Raw genomic sequence first — 18,896 nt, 5'->3', positions numbered from 1 at the left:
TTCCCTGAACAAAGCCATATTTTTCAAAATAGCTGGAATTCTCCTCTGCTGGTTGAGGAAAGGATCCATTTTATCCCCCCTGCATTTGTCAGTCACCATTTTGAAATGACTACATCTATAGTTGTAGTAACTGACAGGTGGCTGGCAATTGATGGTGGCATATAACCACCCATTCCACCTGGAGAGTGTTTGTTTATGCAAGTAAGTAAAGCTATGAACTTACTGATTGTTCATTTAGTCTATTTAAAGTCATGTGTTTCTCATCTGTTTTTAAGCAACAAGAAGCTGAGGACGCCCCAAAACTACTTTATAATGAATTTGGCTGTGAGCGACTTCCTGATGTCAGCTTCTCAGGCACCAATGTGCTTTGTCAACAGCTTGCACAGAGGGTGGATCCTTGGAGATATAGGTACTTTTCAACACTAATTCATCCCTCAGCAACTCCACACTGCCTGCATCCTGTTTTAACACTAACAGTCTAGGCTTGTGCAATGGAAAGAACTGAACAAGACTCTGTGGTGACAACCCAGGTTCTTAACATGATCGTTCCACATGATGGCACATATTTTGTGTCATCTTTATTTTGGAAAGAAAGTAGTCAACAGCAACACGTAAATCAAGTGATTCTTTAGGTTGTAAGGGCAGATGCCATGGCTAAAGATGGGTAGAAAAATCTTATTAAGTCATAAATATTTTTCCTTATTAGTTTAAGAACGGGTAACCACTTAGAAATGTATGTTGATATCCACTAACATTCTCCCTAGGAATCTCACACTTAATTAAAAGATTTAAATAACAATAGTCAGTTGAGGAGTGTCTGTGAATATAAACTCTGCAAATTTAAGGATATTTTCAGTCTTGCTTATGCCGTTAGGTAAAAGTAGACCACATCTTTTTTACTTAGTATAAATTATCACACTGCCACAAATTAAACCATTTATTTAGGTTGAGTGGGATTTGGCCCTTAATTGGGGATTACTTTAAAAGTATGTTTTAAGATTGAATTTGGTATTGCAACTGTCTGCCATTCCTCATGGGCTATTGCCTGGAACCACATGGGGTGACACTGGATCTCAAGTAGTGAGGGATCATTCAACACGGGTTTCTGAATCAGGTTTGGTACAGTGTAACTCCACAACTTTTCATCTGCTAGTCCAATGCCTGAGTGCAAAGAGGAGGGGAAAATTTGTTTCAGTTAAAAATATATGTATATAAATAAATATAAAATATAAATATTTTATTAAATGCTGCATTTAATAGGAGCTGGAGCTATGTTTTACAGCTAGTCTTTTAGCCATCAAATTTAAGCTGCTCCTACATTTTGAAGCCATATAAACCAAAGTCATTTTCTGAGACATCCATTTGTCATTAGCAGACAGATATTTGCTGCAGCCTGTTAAGATCAATATATTGGGCAACAGTCCAGGAAAAAGTAACATTAATTAGACTGGATTTTCTTTGAGGCAGTTTTCCATTGACAAAAGGTTCCCAGCTGCAGCCCACGGTGGAGAGTAGGACTTGTTAATAAAATACAAATGCACATGTTAACATTTGTGTTTTTCCTAATGAACACTTAATAATTATGCAATTGCGAGGCTAAGAATATTCTTTTAATGGGAGAGAATCTCTGAGCCAAGTTAAACTCCCCCCCCCCTCACCCCCCCCCCCCCCAAAAAAAAAAAAAAAACAAAAGTAAATAAATTTGTCATGTCAGACTGTGAGAGAAAACAAATATCTGTTTAAGAAAAGAAAAAAACTGACATTGCCATTTTCTGCTTCAGGTTGTGACTTGTATGCTTTCTGTGGAGCGCTCTTTGGAATAACCTCGATGATGACCCTGTTAGCTATTTCTGTTGACCGCTACCTGGTGATCACCAAGCCCCTGCGATCCATCCAGTGGACCTCAAAGAAACGCACCATGCAGATCATTGCTGTCGTGTGGCTGTACTCACTGGGGTGGAGTGTGGCCCCACTCTTCGGGTGGAGTATGTCATCTGCTTGCTCTCTCTTCTAGTGTTCCCTGCACGGTCTGTATTGCCTTGCTCAGGATATGAAAAAATAAGATTTCAGAAAAGTTCTTGAATGGATGCATAGATACTGTCTTGTGGTTTGCTGTCATACCATATTATCTATGTTTATTGCAGTGCAGTGCCCTGATTTTTTGTTTGTTTTTGTTTTGCCCTGGGCTCTGTTCAAGAAGATCAAGCTGCAGACCGTGATTTAGGTATACCTGAGAGTCTGGCAGTCAGGACCATTTCTCCATGTGTGCACTTGCATTCTCAGATCACACGTTATAATACAGCCAACGTAGCTCTTGACTATCTGTACAGCATGACATTTATTTTGATCACTCAGTTGTTGGATTGGTGACTAAACAAGCTTTGGGCGTATGTGCAAATAACATATTCCATGTATTTCATAGGTTCCTATGTGCCTGAGGGCTTGATGATTTCCTGTACATGGGACTATGTAACCTACTCCCCTGCAAACAGAAGTTACACCATGATTTTATGCTGCTGTGTATTTTTTATTCCCCTGATAATAATATTCCATTGCTACTTACTTATGTTCCTGGCCATAAGAAGTACCGGCAGGTAAGCTGAAATATGTAAAACTCCTTTTTTCTTGTATTAGAAGATTTTCTCAAATTAGGATGCAGTTAAATCTGAATCTAAAATTAATCTGAATTGAAACTGGAGATAAAGTGGCAGAGTTAAACTAACTAAGTAAAGTTAACTAACAGCTGCAGCTGAAGAAATAATTTTGCCAGTGTAAAAAATGGAAAGGATATGCATTTTGGAGTAGAGGACAAAGTAGTCTCAGGTAGTTCTAATCTTAGTCCAGAGTGTGGTAATTAATAGTACTTCAGATAATTTGATAGTTTTGATGTTTTGTATTTCAGATTTGCAATAAAAGGAACATGGTTCCTGTGCACTCCAGTATGGTTGTCCGCCCCAAGGGTCATCCTAAATAGTATGTAGCAATGGGAGCATCACCTACCTGTGAGCTGCTCTATAAGTGTAACAGTCCTCAGATTTTTGACAGCTTTATTTAAGACAGGCATCCCAGAAAACCCTGTGCTTCACTAAAGCAGATAAATACGCCCCCACACAAAATTTGGCTACGTTTGTTAGGACTCTTTTTTTTTTTTTTTTTTTTTTCCTCCAAAAGCCTTGGTTTATATTTGTAGGGTTGAAGTAAAAATTCAAGAGGGTGCTAGATCTGTAAAGGAATTTCATTTTGTCAGCTTGTTTCCTCTAATGAGAATATTACTTGTCTGTTGTCTGATCCAACACCGTCTGAAGTTGTGAGCCATTCCTGCTGCTTGCAGTGTCATCACCTCCAGTGGCTTATTTCTATGCCTATTTGCAAGCACTTGTTGAAGTTATTTGGGTGTTTTTACTTGGCAAAGGCTATTACAAACATGTAGCTATATACCTAAATTGAAGTTCTTACTGAACTCTATTTCTGGCCTTGTGTTTTTTTTGGTTGTTGTTTATTGTTTGTGTGCTCTATGTTTACATATCTGATACCAAATGAAGGAGGAAAGATTGCATCCTTAACACAGTGTCCGTGAAGCACAGTGTCCATAAGATTTTTCTATGCCTTTCACTCACAATACAGTAAACTCACTTTATAGGTATGGTCACAGTATATCAGGAGGCAGTTTGTTATCCTGCTGGCTGGTAATTATTGTCTTCAATTTGAAACAGGTCTTCCTTTAACAACACTGATATGTAGAAGTTATTTCTATGATAAATTATATAAAAACTTTATTTTTCTTTATTTATTTTTTAATTAAAGTGTAGGGTGTTTTTCTGATGTGTGAAGAGGAATTGATGTGAGGCTTTTTGGCAGAAATACTTGGCAAAAATATTTTGACAAAACTGTTAGTGAGTAAACCTGCAGGGAAGTAAAAATGTCTCCCTAAGTGTTCTGGGCTGTGTTCCTCAGAGTAGTGAGGCTATCCCAGCACATGTTACTCAGTAAGCTGGATTTTCTCCCTTGAAAATGAAAAGTCATCAGATTTCATTTTTGCATCCAACTGTGCTTTTCCTTGCTTCACCTCTGAGAGCAACGAGGGGTAGGGGATATCTGTGTGTCAGCATAAGGACATGTCAGCACCATTCTGTAGTCCCAGTGGTTTCTCTAGCTCAGTCCCACAGGCAGACTGAGCCCAAACAAAATGCCTGGGACCATACTACATTAATTATGTTCTAGATTTTTAACTATCAGAGGACAAAAGAAGAGTGAGAGCAGGAAAGATGCAATCTGCTTCATTTTTGCACACATGCAAAATGCATTAGAGAATTAGAGAATGCATTAGAGACATTGCACCTAGCTTCTTCACAGGATGGTGCTGATGTATTTGTGTGGTTATTGTTTTGTTTTGTTTTTTTCCTTACAGAGATGTTCAAAAGCTAGGATCCTGCAGCCGGAAATCCTACCTCTCTCAGTCCATCAAGAATGAATGGAAATTGGCCAAAATTGCTTTTGTGGTCATCATTGTGTATGTCTTGTCCTGGTCTCCATATGCTTGTGTCACTTTGATTGCCTGGGCAGGGTAAGTGGAAACATAATTCAAAAAAGCACTTATACCAAAATGTTTATATGATTAGCATTCCTTTTTTTGGAAAGGCTTTAAGTAGTTATTAATTAGAGGTGATGCTGTGCCCTTTACTGAATCATAGAATAATCTAGGTTGGAAAAGATCTTAAAGATCATCAAGACCACCCATCAACTTGACCTACTAAGTTCCATCACTAAACTATGTCCCTTAGTGCCACCACTGTCATTGTACCACAACTATATCCTTGTGCATAAATTCAGCAAAGGGGTTATTTGTCTAGTTCTTATGTGCGTTTTTAATTATGATGCTTTATCTGTTATTTTTGGTACACATTATTTCCTCTCCCCCATGATACTTTTCTTGCATGAATTCTGGTTTCATGGAGGAGTTACCGTTTTTGTCACCTAATAAAGGGGACCTATTGTCTTGTCAGTGCACGCACTATTCCATCGACATTAGTTGTAATTATCCTGCACTTGTGTTGATCACATGTGACAAAGAATCACTGTTGATGTTTGTAGGGTATCCAAAAATATATATTTTTAAAAAATAAAGAAGTAGATTGTGACTATCTGCGAAAAGAGTTTGGCAATAAGAAATAAGCCAGAATAAAAATTAAAATCTTCTAGCAAAAGCATCCGTACTGCACAGTAATGGGTGTCAGTGACCTAGCTGTAAATGCTACAGAAGGAAGAGGAAACTCAAAGTAGTGGGATGAACAGTCCCATTTTAGACTTCAAGCTTACACAGTCAGTCACATGGTTATCCCTGAATAGATAACCGATTACTTGCATGTCTTTCACCTCTTCCAAATAAATGAAACCAAGTATACACTGCCAAAAGCAAGCCTTTCATCTGAGCAAAGAATAAGTTTGAAAAATTAACTTTTCAGCAGGATTTCTTACCACAATACCACAAAGCAAAAGCAGTCAAAAAGAGCGATATGTTTCAGTAAGTTAGTATTAATCCATGGCATAGCTCCCTGCAATGATTTTTCCTTTGTTTTAGCCGAGGCAACACACTAACTCCGTATTCCAAATCTGTGCCAGCTGTTATTGCCAAAGCTTCTGCAATCTACAACCCCATCATATATGCAATAATTCACCCGAGATACAGGTACAGTAAGCGCATAGGTATGTTTACAACTCTACATGCAAAGGTGCTTTTTAAAATGAACAAGCAACCCCCATTCCTTCAACCTTGCCCTGTGAAGTGCATGCTCCAACCCATGGATGCTGGTGGTCAGACCCTGCCACATGTCCATCTGGTACAGGGGGGACTAAACTGCATGTGGAGCTCCAGATGTGGCCTCAAGAGTGGCCCGCAGAGGGTATCAGTCCCTCCTTTCATTTTTCTTTCCCCTCACATCTCTGCTCTGATGGGGCTGCATGTCACCGCAGCTAATGGGAGGACATGGTGGTGCTCAGGGTCATCTCTTGCCATATCAGCTAAAGAGCACTCTACAGATAATGGGTCACAACCAGTGTGGCCTATAAATCATGTCATCAAGTTGACGCGAATGTTCAAATCTTGGTTTTCTGAAGCTTCAGTACTAACTGATTTTGGGAAAAACTCTGTAAGAAGCAAATAGTATCTTCACAGATATTCTGTGCCAAGTGAGTGCTCTAAGAAGCTGATAATGCAGGTGGAGATCCCTGGAAATGAGAGAGGTTTTCAAATATTCTGAATATACTGCCTTTTGGTTAGCAGGCTTTCTAACTTTGGTCAGTAAGTATTTATCTTCAAAAAGTAAAGCAAACATTTCTGAAATACTCTCCTTTGTGGAAAGAAGTCTATTCCAAAAGCTCAATTTTCATATTTATTTTGTTGTGTCAGATAAACTTTTGGAGAGCCTTTCCATTCTTTGCCTTTACCAAAAATATTAGCATTGACTTATATATATACACACACACATACACGTTTCACAATACACTAATATGGTTGAGTGGGCAAAATGTACATATTTTTACAGATATGAATTAGTATATGTTTTAACACAGAAAACTGTGCTAGCCCAGCACAACTTCACTTACAAATACCCGAACACTGTTCAGTCTCAACCAGCTGCATGGTTAGCTAACTGTTCTTTCCTTTTTAGTTCTTTCTTAACTCTCTCACAGACAGTGAATCAGTTTCTGAGCCTTAAGGTATGAATTATGCTTTTTATCCTTGTCCTTTGCAGTTTGTTCCCGCTGAGGTGAGGTAACAGTGAGTTGTACAAAAAATATCTGTATGTTGTCGAATTGATAGGAAACCTACAAGAATAAGTGAATAGAATGATAAGTTAATACCCCATAGAAGGCACCTCCAATGAATCAGACACCTTTCCCTTCTCAGAAGAAGGTTCATTATAATCTCCATTAATAACTTCTTTACAGTTCTCAAACATCCCAGTGGGTCTCTAAGAGACCAGCCTTCTCCAGTGTTTAGGAAAAGTGTGAGAAGTAATCACCTTGCATTGCAGAAAGGTCACCCATTTGTGTCCTCACTGTATAAAAGACTGAAATACTGCTCTTTGGGCTACCTAGGACCTGGAGATGTGTAGTATGGACACATCAAAATTATTGTCTCTTCAGTTGTGTGGTCCTAAAAGGATTTATAAAATTCTTTTGCAAGAGAATGAGACAGCATAGTGCTCTGCTGAATGGTTTCAAACAAGGACAAACTTACCCAGTGCATCCCGGAGACTGACCATTTTTGAAAGCAACATTTTTATTTAGAAATGCTCTCCCAGCTTCAGCTGAGAAACATGTTCAAGAAGTGGCAAAGTCAGTCACACCTATTAAAGCTTCTAAAATACTTTCCAAAAATGCAGCAAAAGGTTTAGGGACGTGATAAATCTGGAGGAAAGACGGGGATGACATGGAGATAAATGTAGAATTGCCACTAGATGGCAGGGTTGGTCGTCTGCACAAGGTCTGTCTAGCCCGTGAAGTGGAAAATTTGCTGTTATATTGCCCGAAACTGTGATTTTGGAGCTGGAACATAGAGAGCTAATTGTTTTAAATATCTGATGAATGAAGGTGTGGTTGTAAATAAACAAACAAACCTTAAAGCTTTTTAGAAGGCTAGAAGAAATATACCCAGAAACGGTGACAACACGTATCTTGGTCATACAAGATATCTGCTACCTTAAGACTTTTGCATCCTCCAAAAGACCTGAGTCCATTTTAGCTTTTGAAGGTTAAAGAGTATTTTAGTTTAGAATAGAGAATGACTGCTCTCCCATGGCTTACAGGAGTTTAATGAGAAGATATGCGTGGATGTCCGACACATTTTGAACCTGGTATTAGTTTTCTGAACCACAGCTGTTGTGTTCAGTAATTCCTTATATTGTTTTTACAAGTGTGTATTTTCAAAGCAGATACCATATAGTGTACTTCTTCAATTACTCTTTTCCTACCAGCATGGGCTTTTCCATGTAAGGCTGCATTAAGAAAAAAGGCTCATGCCAGAACAGGATTTCAGAGACTCTCTTAATTTTTTTGCCCTGCTTCTTAATTTATATTTCAAGACATATCAACAACAGAAGTGTTTATGCAGTTGTTGTGAAGATATTTTATAGACTTGGGAGTCATCCAGTCAGGAAAAGGAGTAATGTTGTGTCCCTTGTGGTGAAACAAGCATGCAGCTTTAAAACTGAAAAAGCAGCTACGTTTTGCCAACAAGTCAGCTGGTGAAAATATGTTGGCAGGACCAATTCTGCTTTAACAGTGAGTAATGAGTATGTATGTAAAGATCAACATTTCTGGATAGTTTCTGAATCTTCTAATCTTTCACATTATGCCTTTAAAGTAATTTATCCGATAATATCCTTAATGGACTAGTCTGTTCAGGCCCAAGAGTCAAGGGTTTGGCAGGGGTAGTAGTAAACTGCAGTTTTGCATTGGAACTACTGAACTGTGTTAAATCTGATTTCTTTTTGAAATCTTACTTGAAAACAGTACCTAGAGATCAGGATCTAAAGAATTCAGGTACAGATAAAAATGACAGTGTAATGCTACCAAAGCAGGCTGCTATTTTGCACAGAGAATTGCTGGTGCTGCATCTTAATATCTCGACAAATCAAATGAACCCTTTTGTGGGATTTCTTTGCAATAAAAAAAGTATGTTACAATGAATGTAACTGAAAATGCAATGTGGATCTCTGTGCTAACACTTGGCTTTTGAGAACTGAGAAGTTCTTAGAGGTTGTTATATAAGCCTCCACCCACCAATTCCTACCAGTAAAAACAAACAAGCAAACAAACAAAAAACATCTGGAACATCACTGAAATTAACAAATATGTTAAGTAAGTAAAAGCATGCAAACCTTAATTTCATGAAATGGTGTTCTGTGAGGGAAGAAAATTTCATTCCTTTAACAACCTGTATTTGAACTCTAGAGAACATTGCTTGGCTGTGTTAGTTATTGCAGGAACTTCCTTAGATTTTGGAAGTTTTAGGTTTTGTAATCATTCATTCATAGTAAAAAGGGAAATTCTGCATCACTGTGTCCAAATTGCTTGCAATCAAGACCCAGTTTTACCAAAAAAAGAAAATAAAAAAATAAAAATGATTTGTTCAAAATTGCTACATCAAAAATAACTGAATAATCATGAATAATTTTGATTTGCGGTATTTTCTCTAAAAGCTATTTGCAATTACAGCATATTTGACTTCAGATGATTCTTTTATTTCAGAGTAATTCAAAAATGTCATTAAATAAGCACCTCAGGTTTATACCTATTTTGTGTTTTACATATGTAGTATTAAAACCCCTTTCAAAATCCTCAGTCTACAAAATAATCCTCAACAGTCCTTTCAAATACCAGTCAAATCAAAACTCTGGTCCCTCAAGACATCAAACATATGTTGCCCCTGAAAATTCACCATCAGACATCGATTCCTTGAACCTCCAGTGTGAGGAAGTCTCTTCACGAAATCCCACTTAACTAAGAGGATGGGATGTTTTGCATCAAGCTGAAGTTATTGAATAGTTTACAGCCCCACACAGACTGTCTTTTTCTTCTCCAGCACCATGGAGGCAGCCTCGAGCATCCCTGGCAGCTCAGTGTAGCTCTGCCAGCAGTCATCTTGGCAAAACTGGGAATGATAGTGCAGGCAGAAAACTTTCTGCCGTCCTTGTCTCCGCTGTAGGTGCTTTTTCAGTTGCCTTTGGAGATAGAGAGGAACAATGTGCAGAAGTCTGAGTATACCATGATAGTTGATTTTGCCAAAGATTGGGGTTTGCTAGTGGTGGTATCATAGTGTCCCATCCTGCCTGTCCCATATCCCTCCTTCCCCTCTCCTCACCCCATCCCTTCTCCTCTCCTCTCCTTCCTCTCCTTTATTTATTTATTTTTTTTGGATCGATAAATCAGTGACCTTATGCTGTTGTCCAACAGTCAGAGATTTTAATATGGGTGATCTTTTCTGAGAACTGAAATGCTGATTTAAAATTCACTAGTTAATCAATAAACCTGATAGCTATAGAATCCACAGGGGGGGGGTGGAAAAGAAAGACCAAATTGTGCTAGAAGCAAGGATTTTACAATATATGTCCACTTGTATTTCAGTGTAAAGTCAATAGGCTATACATCCTCCATTGATCCATAAAGTCCTATGCATCAGTTATTTTCCATACACTCTGTTCCCACTTTGCTCCTTGACTTGTTCATTGAGCTTTGAGCCAGTATTTGCTTTGTGTCTCAGGCTGAAGTGATGTATTGCGTGATACTGTGAAGGTATTATACTAAATTGGTTCAACACCAAGTTGCGGGGGAAGTGTTGGTCTGCCAGAGGGTAGGAAAGCCCTGCAGAGGGACCTGGACAAGTTGGATTGATGGGCAGAGGCCGATGGGATGAGGTTCCACATGGCTAAGTGCTGGGGCCTGCACTTTGGCAACAACAACCCCATGCAACACTACAGGCCTGGGGCAGAGTGGCTGGAAAGCTGTGCAGAGGAAAAGGGTCTGGGGGTGTTGGTCAGTGCTCACCTGAACATGAGCCAGCAGTGTGCCCAGATGGCCAAGAAGGCCAGTGGCATCCTGGCTTGTATCAGGCATAGTGTAGCCAGCAGGGCGGGGGAGGTGATCGTCCCCCTGTACTCTGCTCTGGTGAGGCCGCACCTCGAGCACTGTGTTCAGCTTTGGGCCCCTCACTACAAGAAGGACATCGAGGCCCTGGAGTGTGTCCAGAGAAGGGCTACGAAGCTGGCAAAGGGCCTGGAGCACAAGTCCTGTGAGGAGCGGCTGAGGGAGCTGGGGTTGTTGTGTCTGGAGAAGAGGAGGCTCGGGGGAGACCTCATTGCTCTCTACAACTACCTGAAAGGAAGGTGTGGGAAGCTGGGGGTCAGCCTCTTCTCACAGATAACCAGTGATAGGACTAGAGGGAATGGCCTCAAGTTGCGCCAGGGGAGGTTCAGGTTGGAACTGAGGAGACATTTCTTCTCAGAAAGAGCAGTCAGACATTGGAAGGGGTTGCCCAGGGAAGTGGTGGAGTCCCCGTCCCAGGAGGTGTTTAAGGAAAGGTTGGACGTGGTGCTTAGGGACATGGTTTAGTGGGTGATATTGATGGTAGGGTGATGGTTGTACCAGATGATCTTAGAGATCTTCTCCAACCTTAATGATTCTCTGAAATGCAGCTCTCTGCTTAGCATCACCTTGCCAGTCCTTGGCAGCAGTGAGGAGCAAGGCCAGCTGGCATTGCTCAAGGAAGGCTCTTGGGCTCTCTGCTCCACGCAGGCCTGGGAGGAATAGAGCTATATAACCATTACTGATGTTTTTCTTTAATGACTAAGGCATGTTTTAAGTTCTTTCAGACCTAGATCATTCTCTGTTTTGCCAGTGAAGGGCAGAAGAGGATGCTAATTCCTGACAGGAGTTTTGGGAGTTACTATGATAGAAATGAATAGCAATATCTGATTTTTCTGGCCCACTCCTCCTGTGTCTTAGCACAGAGAAGACCTTCATAGTAGCTAACCTGAAAGTCTTCTGGGTTAACCTTATAACTGGAAGCAATCATGTTTTTCAAGCTATTTTCAGTTCTTGCTACTCATCCATGCAGCTCTTCCATGGGTGTTTTGAGCCAAGGCTCTGAAGCCACCTGTTATTTTCCTTTTGGTCTTTCAGTTGAGTACTTTCCACTAGCTATACCCTGCTGTTTCCATGTGGTCTTTAAGTCAATCAAAAACAAAAACCATGCTGAGATTATGGAAAGAGACAGTGCTGTCACCACACCATTTTCAAAACTGCATCGTCAGTGTGTCATTAAGTAGTTTGTCTTTTTCTTCTCCCATTTTCCTTCAGAAAAACCATCCACAATGCTGTTCCCTGCTTGCGGTTCCTGATACGAATATCGAAGAATGACCTCCTGAGAGGCTCCGTAAATGAATCATCATTCAGAACCTCTCTCTCCAGCCATCAGTCTCTTGCTGGCAAGACCAAGAGCACTTGTGTTTCATCAGTTTCCACTGGAGAAGCTGTAAGTCTTTTCTTGTTTCCACCAAGGAAAGTACTATAATGTTTCTCCAACTTCAAGCATAAGTTACTATAAATACATATGCAAAATTAGAGAATGGAACTGAGTTTTTTCTCAGCTAAAGATTTTTGGTCATGTGAGGTCATTTCTCCAAAGCCTTTTTGTGAATTCAACCATGATGATTTTTGATCAGAAAAAATATTGGGTCTAGCATATCTGGTTGATTCAGATGCTTACAGGGAGCATGGTTGTTTGGGTTAAGTCTTTAATATGAATTTAAAGTGTCATTGTCAGGCACCCCCCATGTTACCAACCATGTATCTCATCATTCAGTAGTTGAGGGAGATGGAGGACAGGACCATCTCCCATATAAAGTATTCTAACCTATCCTGTCTACTTTAAAGTAAGTCCAAGAAAACTTGTTCATTTATTTATCTGGTTTTTAACCCAGAGAAGTGAAAGGCTCCTGCACCTGATGTGAGGTGTGGTGTTCTGTAAGCATTGTACCCTAAGTCTCAGTAAGGATGGTGGTCTTGCTGTAGTATAGTTGCCAATGGTGTGGGGTCTTTTTCAAGGAAAAACTTGTGTCTTAGGAATTCAGCATGTATAACATGTCATTTAGGTTACATTTTGGGAAGAAATGGCAGCATGAGCCCTGTCTCTCTTTTCGAACCAAGCAGAATTAAATGGAAAGCAGGTCTCATAGCAGGAGGTTTGGAGGAGCTAAGACGAAAAAGGTCTCTCGGGGCTCCTCACAGCCCTTCTTGGCATGACCTCGCCTGCCCCTCTGCGTCACAAGCAGCTGGCCTTGTACACGGAGGCGCTGGAAACACAGGGACCCGCATTGCTGGGTGGCATCCCTGGCACAGAAAGCGCCCAGAGTGGCGGCTGCAATCCGTAACCTTCCACAGAGGTATAAATCCCCATGACAGGTTGAACGGCGAGCTCTTGGCTCTTCTCTTCAGCCAGGTGGCAGTGCTCTGAGTGAGGAGGAAGTGATTCTTTGCATGCTGCACCCTGCAAGCTGCTGCTTCCAGGGGCTGTCACTGACAGTCAGACCATGCAGCTATGCTTCAGTGAAATCATGAGTGATTTGGGGAAGACAGGGGTCCTTGAATTGGAAATGAACCTAGGACCACAAGGAAAAACAGCATGAACAGTGCACCCATCTTGAACGAGATACCGTTCAGAGCAGATCAGTACTGCTACTGTTTTACTGTTTGGGAGATAGATAAGTACTGGACTTTGACAATTGTCCATATCCAACATTCTCTCTGGTTCATTACCAGCTATACAACTTTTTTTTTTTTTAGGTGTTAATGGATAAAAAAAAAAAAAAAGGAAATGTAGCACTGAGTTTTTCCTTGAGACTGAAAGTTGCTCCTTTCAGATAACAGCATCAGGGAGGTTTTTGAACTTTTTCATGGGAGACAGACAGTAAAGCCAACACACCTGAGCAAAAAGCACACCATTCACTGGGAAACCAAGCAGTACCAGGCAATGTAAGCAGAATGCCCAGGGTGCTGAGAAGAAATTCGGGCCTTATGGCGATGAAATCAAAGAGCAGAATAAAAATTTAAAAAAAAAAAAAACAAAAAAAACACACTTTAATCCCCCCTGAGGGGGAAGGCTCACTGCCTGAGCCCTAACAAAAAGAATCTACCCTATTACAAAGGACAGGTTACTTTATCAATGTGCCAATAGTCTAGAAAGAGTGTATTTGGTATGGGATTGTTTAACAGCCTGAGTGAACAGTCCACCCATGTGAGCCACCCTGAGATCACGGGGACCACTTGTCTTCTTAGACTTGTGCTTGATTTGCTCACTGTAGATAGCACGTGTAGTACCATGGAAAAGTGCAAGTGCTAGTATAGTTTAAAAAAGGGAGGATCCTCACTCAATTTTTTTCCTACCCTTTTGCCTATTAATTTTCCTTGACTTGAAGTCTGTTCCTAACTTCTCTCCCCATTAATCCTTTATTTGATGTCAAATGCAGTAATATCTGCTGGATCATGCATCCCGATCTGTCCTTTACAGTTGTTCACTACTTGGTTTTGGTCCATTGGGGTTAGCAGGTTATTGTGTGTGTTTGGCTGGTGCTGGTGTTTAAAGAGGTGGGATAGCATGGATAAGAGGCTTCAGCCCTTGGCACAGCTTTTGCTTACAGGTCTCAAATGAAACAACTGCTGTTAGCGATGTGCAGCGCTGTGCTGTGCCGAGCTGACACAGCCAAAGGCAATTGTTCTCAAGGCAACTGACAGCTCAGTGCAGCTGTATGGCTTTCAGCTGAAAGAACAGCTGCTGAAATAAAAGCTCAGCTCAATGACTTGCACATGACAGCAGCACAGAGTGAAATTTTGGTATGATCCAATAAAGTATTGATGGGCAGGAATGACACTAGCAATACTGTAAAAGCTGCAGCTGTTCCCAGCAACACTTTCCGGTGTGCTGTGTACATGTCGGTACAGACAGCTAACATATTTGAGTCATATGAAGTTATATTTAGTTTGATTAAGTGAAGGAGGAGAAATAAACAGCTAGCAATACCTAAATGTACGAGCAAGGTGATGCAGTGAAATTATGCATTAGCTTCCCACTTGTGTGGAGCCCCATCTGTCTATCCCTATCTAAAAGCTGGTGTAGAAGATGGTAGAATCATAGACACTCAATCAAAAAATCTCCACAAAGTTAGGTATGATTGATGGCCTCTGCCCAAGACTGTAAATGGAATGGCATGGCTTGCAGTGTCATGGTTGTGCTCTGTTACTGGCACGTTCTTGGAAGATTGATGCAGACCCCACCCATTGCCTCTCATCCACTGATGGTAGTTCAGAGTAGAACTGAGCCTGTGGGGCTTGTGAAGCCCTGGGTGGTCTGCACATCTAGCTGAGACATATATAAATGTGGTTTTGAACCTGTGCCTGTCCGTGGTTTTGGACCAATTACGGTCATGCAGAATGCCACAGCATGTTAAACACAATTTTTGGTTGCACTTGCTTAGATAATGGGATCGCATCTTTAGACACCAGGTACTAAGCAACTATAAGCATAACACAAGCAACCAGATAAAAAAGGGTGAATAACTCTGTGGTGAAAAAAGATGAAATAATTTTTCATGATTTTGTTGGTTCACAAAAATTGTCTAGGGTGAAGGACAAGATCAAAAATCAAGTCGCTACCTATGGGATTTTTGAATGTGAGACCTATGTTAGAACAGCTTTAGTTTTCTGTAAGTGTGCAAGATTTCTACACAAGTCTGAGAAGTTTTAGAATTTGAGAAAGGGTGTAACTGTCTGAAATCCTTCACCATCTATAATTAGACCTGGAGCGATGTAGAGCTTGACCCTGTAGAGCCAGCTCATGAGAAACTGCAGCCTCAACGAAGTCATTCTTTCTCAACAAGTCTGAGTCAGGAGAAGAGAGATCTGCTCCCAGAGACCTGTAGCTACAACACAGCAACTGTAGAAAAGGTAAGGAAAAAAATTGTCTTTGCTGGGGAATCTCCTTTGTAGTGTCTGATCTTGCTATAGCATGTAATCTTTGGAATAATAATTCAGTCTTTATGTCCATTTGTTTCATCTGCAGGTTTTATTTATACTGATTCTAATGTCCTCTTCACTGTCACTTTTTTTTTTTTAAGTAATGAGAATGCCAATAGTACCTTATTTTTTTTTCACTGATGCGTTGCCTGGTTTTGGAAAGCCAAGATCAGCTCACAGCTCTAAAGCTGAATTAAAGAGGATTCTGTAGGGTCAAATGTAAGAAGTTGACTTTGTCTCTTTGCATGTTCATCTACCCCAGTTCTGGTTCCTCCCTTCCTGACCCTTGTGTTGACATTGTGGCAGCCTCCTTTCATCACAAACTCAGGGCTGCAAACCAGAATTTGACATGATAGAAGCCACCCTTTTTACTCTTTTCAGTGTACATTAAAATGTTTTATTTTTGTTGAGGGGGAAGACAAGAAAGAAACTCCCATTTCTCCCTAAGGGTGGGAGAGTCTGGCAGCTGCCACCCTTCCCTCACTGAAAGAGGAGATGGTGAGTATTCAGAGCATCTTCTGTGGATGCATCACACTCCTTGCCCAAACCATGGAGGTTTGGTGTCCTGCTGTGAAGAACTCCCCATTCTCTGAGGAACTTCTAAGGATGGGAGCAGTAGGTCACCCGCAAGTCAGCTTCTGCCACTACTGTGTAAGCAGTTTCAAAATGAGTATTTGTATGGTGGCACAATGTCAAGCACGTGTCAGTGCTTTTTGTTCTTGAAAATGCAGACAGGATTTGCAATACACAAGCATTGGCTGGGCTGAATAGCACCTACTTTTTTGTGGAGCTATTCTGGCATGTAGAGACAGCGTAGCTTAAAGCTGAACTCATTCTAGAAATTTCCAGCCATCCGATGACATGGTTCCTGCATGCATCTATCCTGTCTTCAGTCATGTCTTCTTAAGATCAAGTCCTGAGAAGTCTGGGTCTTTTCCTCTAAATGTTGTGAATAGTATTGATTGACAACAGCAATGTAGGAAGTGCAGCAATGATGATAATACTGTAGAGACACAGGCTTCCTGCATCATCTTCTATCACTTTTTAAGGTTGTCTGGATGTCAGTTTTCTGGGGCAGCCATCCACCCTCTTGCTCATAAGCCTTCTTTCCATGATGCTGGTGTTATGTGTGTGGCCCAGATTTATGCTTAATAAATGTCCTTTCTATGGTGCTCACAGGCTCAGCTCTTGCTGAAGATAGGGTATGGGCTTGAAGAGGCTTTTGGTGGCAACTCTTCAGTTCCAAAGAAATTTAAAAGCTCCTGAAGTGACTATAAACCACTTGTTTCTGCCCAAAGGCTAGTTTTTCACTGCCAGTGAGGATCAGCAAAGCTGTAACATTAAGCAAAGGTCTGATAGCATGAAAGGCATTGCCTGGACTGCAAAGAAGCAGTGCAGCTTTGTGAAAACTCATGCTGTGCAGACTGCAAGAGTCACCTTGCTCTCCATCCCTCTTTCCTCCTCTGTCTCTCTAATCTGGTAAAATGACTGCTGTGGTCACAAAGAGGTTAAGCTTTCAGGTCTCACACCTTGAAAGTCAAGGGGAGGTGGTGGTGAGTTACCACAGCCTACTTGTGGCACATGTGGTTTATCTTCTTAGGGGATGGAAAAAACTGAAGAGCTAAACCAAGTGTCACAGCAGTTGATTGCTTGAATTGGACAATATTGATGTAAACTGACTTTAATTGATAATATTGGCTCAAATATTGACTTAAACTGATGTGCATGAGTGTCCACCTTTTTGTCCTGGCCTCAAGAAAACTTCTTGTTATGAAAGGATTGTAGCTGGGCCTTGGCTTCAGTTGTGGTGGCAGGCAACACAGGCTCAAAAGTTCTGCATACTTCCACTGCCCTCTATCAGTAGCCCAGTGTGTCCAAGGTTGTAGGCAAGTGGCATTATCTCTAGGTACTGGAGAGTGTCTGGCTTTTGGTGTCATGAGAAAGTAGAAGGAAACTAGACCTGAGGCAGTCTGCATAAGTGTTCAATAATTAAATATTTTAGTAACTGCTTAGCAGTTAGCTAGTAACTAAACAGCAGCTTTAAAAAATGAATGTTTAGGTATTTATTTTAGTGTTTTAATAGCATTGCTGGTCTGTATTTGACTGAATTCTAGTTATGGCACTTGCAAAAGTCATCACTTATGGAAATGCAAGTGTGAACTTGTTGAAGGGTCACCTAAGTCTTTGATTTAACAAAACAGATATTTTATTTTATTTTTATTTTATTTTATATTTTTTTTTTAGGAAAAGCATCTTACACTTTCTTTAATAAAACCACTTTACCACCATCTAAAAAAATTAATGCAACTCTAAATTCTTCACTGACTGAGCTAAAGATTCCTTAATCCCGTAGTTCAAGAAGCATTTGCACAACACTCTCAGACACATGGTCTGATTTTTTGGGTGGTCCTTTGGGGACCCAGGAGTTGGACTCGATGATCCATGTGGGTCCTTTCCAACTTGGATATTATATGATTCTATGATAATGTGTTTGCAGTTGTTTTGCCAAAAAAAAAAAGAAAAGACATCTCTCAAATGGAAGTAAAAAAGCTATTCACTGTCTCAGATTTGATCAGTTTCAAAGCAGAAAAACACACAAGACTTTCTTCTACACTGTCACAAAGATATGATCTAGCCTCATGGCTTATTGCAATTAGGATGGGAATAGGCTTGGTGTAAACTGACACTAGGAAACCTGGCATGGCAGTGAGAAGGCCCTTTTGGAAGCACTAAAATGCAGGTGTTTATTATATGGATAATGTAGGTTTGAATGCTTGATTTCAAAGGAAAGTTGCCAGGTGTGCTCTGTGCATCCAGGTTTCATATCAAGGGAATTACCCAACGTGAAATGGCGGATGTTAACTCTGACCTTGTATGAATGTGCCCTGTAGAGATGCCTATGATAGGGGAAAGATGGCTCACACTTGCTCAGAGAAGTCGTCCAGCAGAAGCACTAAAGGGAGTGGGCACCTGTTATTTAGTGCTGCTTTAAACACTGTCATGAACAAGTGCTTCAGTTGTGGGGAAAGCTGTGTGTCCTCTGGGACCAGGATGACTTCCCTCAGCAGGGCAGTGTAGGGCAGTGAGGGGATTGGCTGTCACTCAGATGAACAAGTGCCAAGCTCTTTTCTTCTCTCTTCACTCCTCACAGTGAGTCAGCAGGGGTTGAAACCATCCCCAGATTAGTTGTCCCAAAGCTTTAGCTAGCAAGGCTCTCCCTACAGGAAAGTGGTGTCATGCCCACTAAGCCATATGCAGAGGAAACCCAACCTTCTGGTGCAGTTAAATCAGCAGAATTGAGTGTTTTTTGTTGTTTTTGTTCATTT

The 18,896-nt window shown here is 40.8% G+C and overlaps 1 protein-coding gene across 1 annotated transcript in view; it reads left to right on the top strand.

Annotated features, from left to right (window-relative positions):
* Positions 1–18,896, top strand: part of LOC118245973 (melanopsin-like) — a 57,573-nt gene that overhangs the window by 11,883 nt on the left and 26,794 nt on the right. Inside the window, exons 4-10 of the mRNA XM_035542691.1 lie at positions 276–409; positions 1,782–1,985; positions 2,423–2,594; positions 4,409–4,564; positions 5,579–5,686; positions 11,860–12,034; positions 15,352–15,501. Of these exons, the coding sequence (XP_035398584.1) occupies positions 276–409; positions 1,782–1,985; positions 2,423–2,594; positions 4,409–4,564; positions 5,579–5,686; positions 11,860–12,034; positions 15,352–15,501 (1,099 nt within the window). The remainder of the gene's footprint in view (positions 1–275; positions 410–1,781; positions 1,986–2,422; positions 2,595–4,408; positions 4,565–5,578; positions 5,687–11,859; positions 12,035–15,351; positions 15,502–18,896) is intronic.

The sequence above is a fragment of the Cygnus atratus genome, chromosome 4 (genome assembly GCF_013377495.2).
Source record: "Cygnus atratus isolate AKBS03 ecotype Queensland, Australia chromosome 4, CAtr_DNAZoo_HiC_assembly, whole genome shotgun sequence".
Taxonomy (NCBI): Eukaryota; Metazoa; Chordata; class Aves; order Anseriformes; family Anatidae; genus Cygnus; species Cygnus atratus.
The sequence above is the reverse complement of the archived record's forward strand: the minus strand, read 5'-3'. Positions and strand labels throughout refer to the sequence as shown.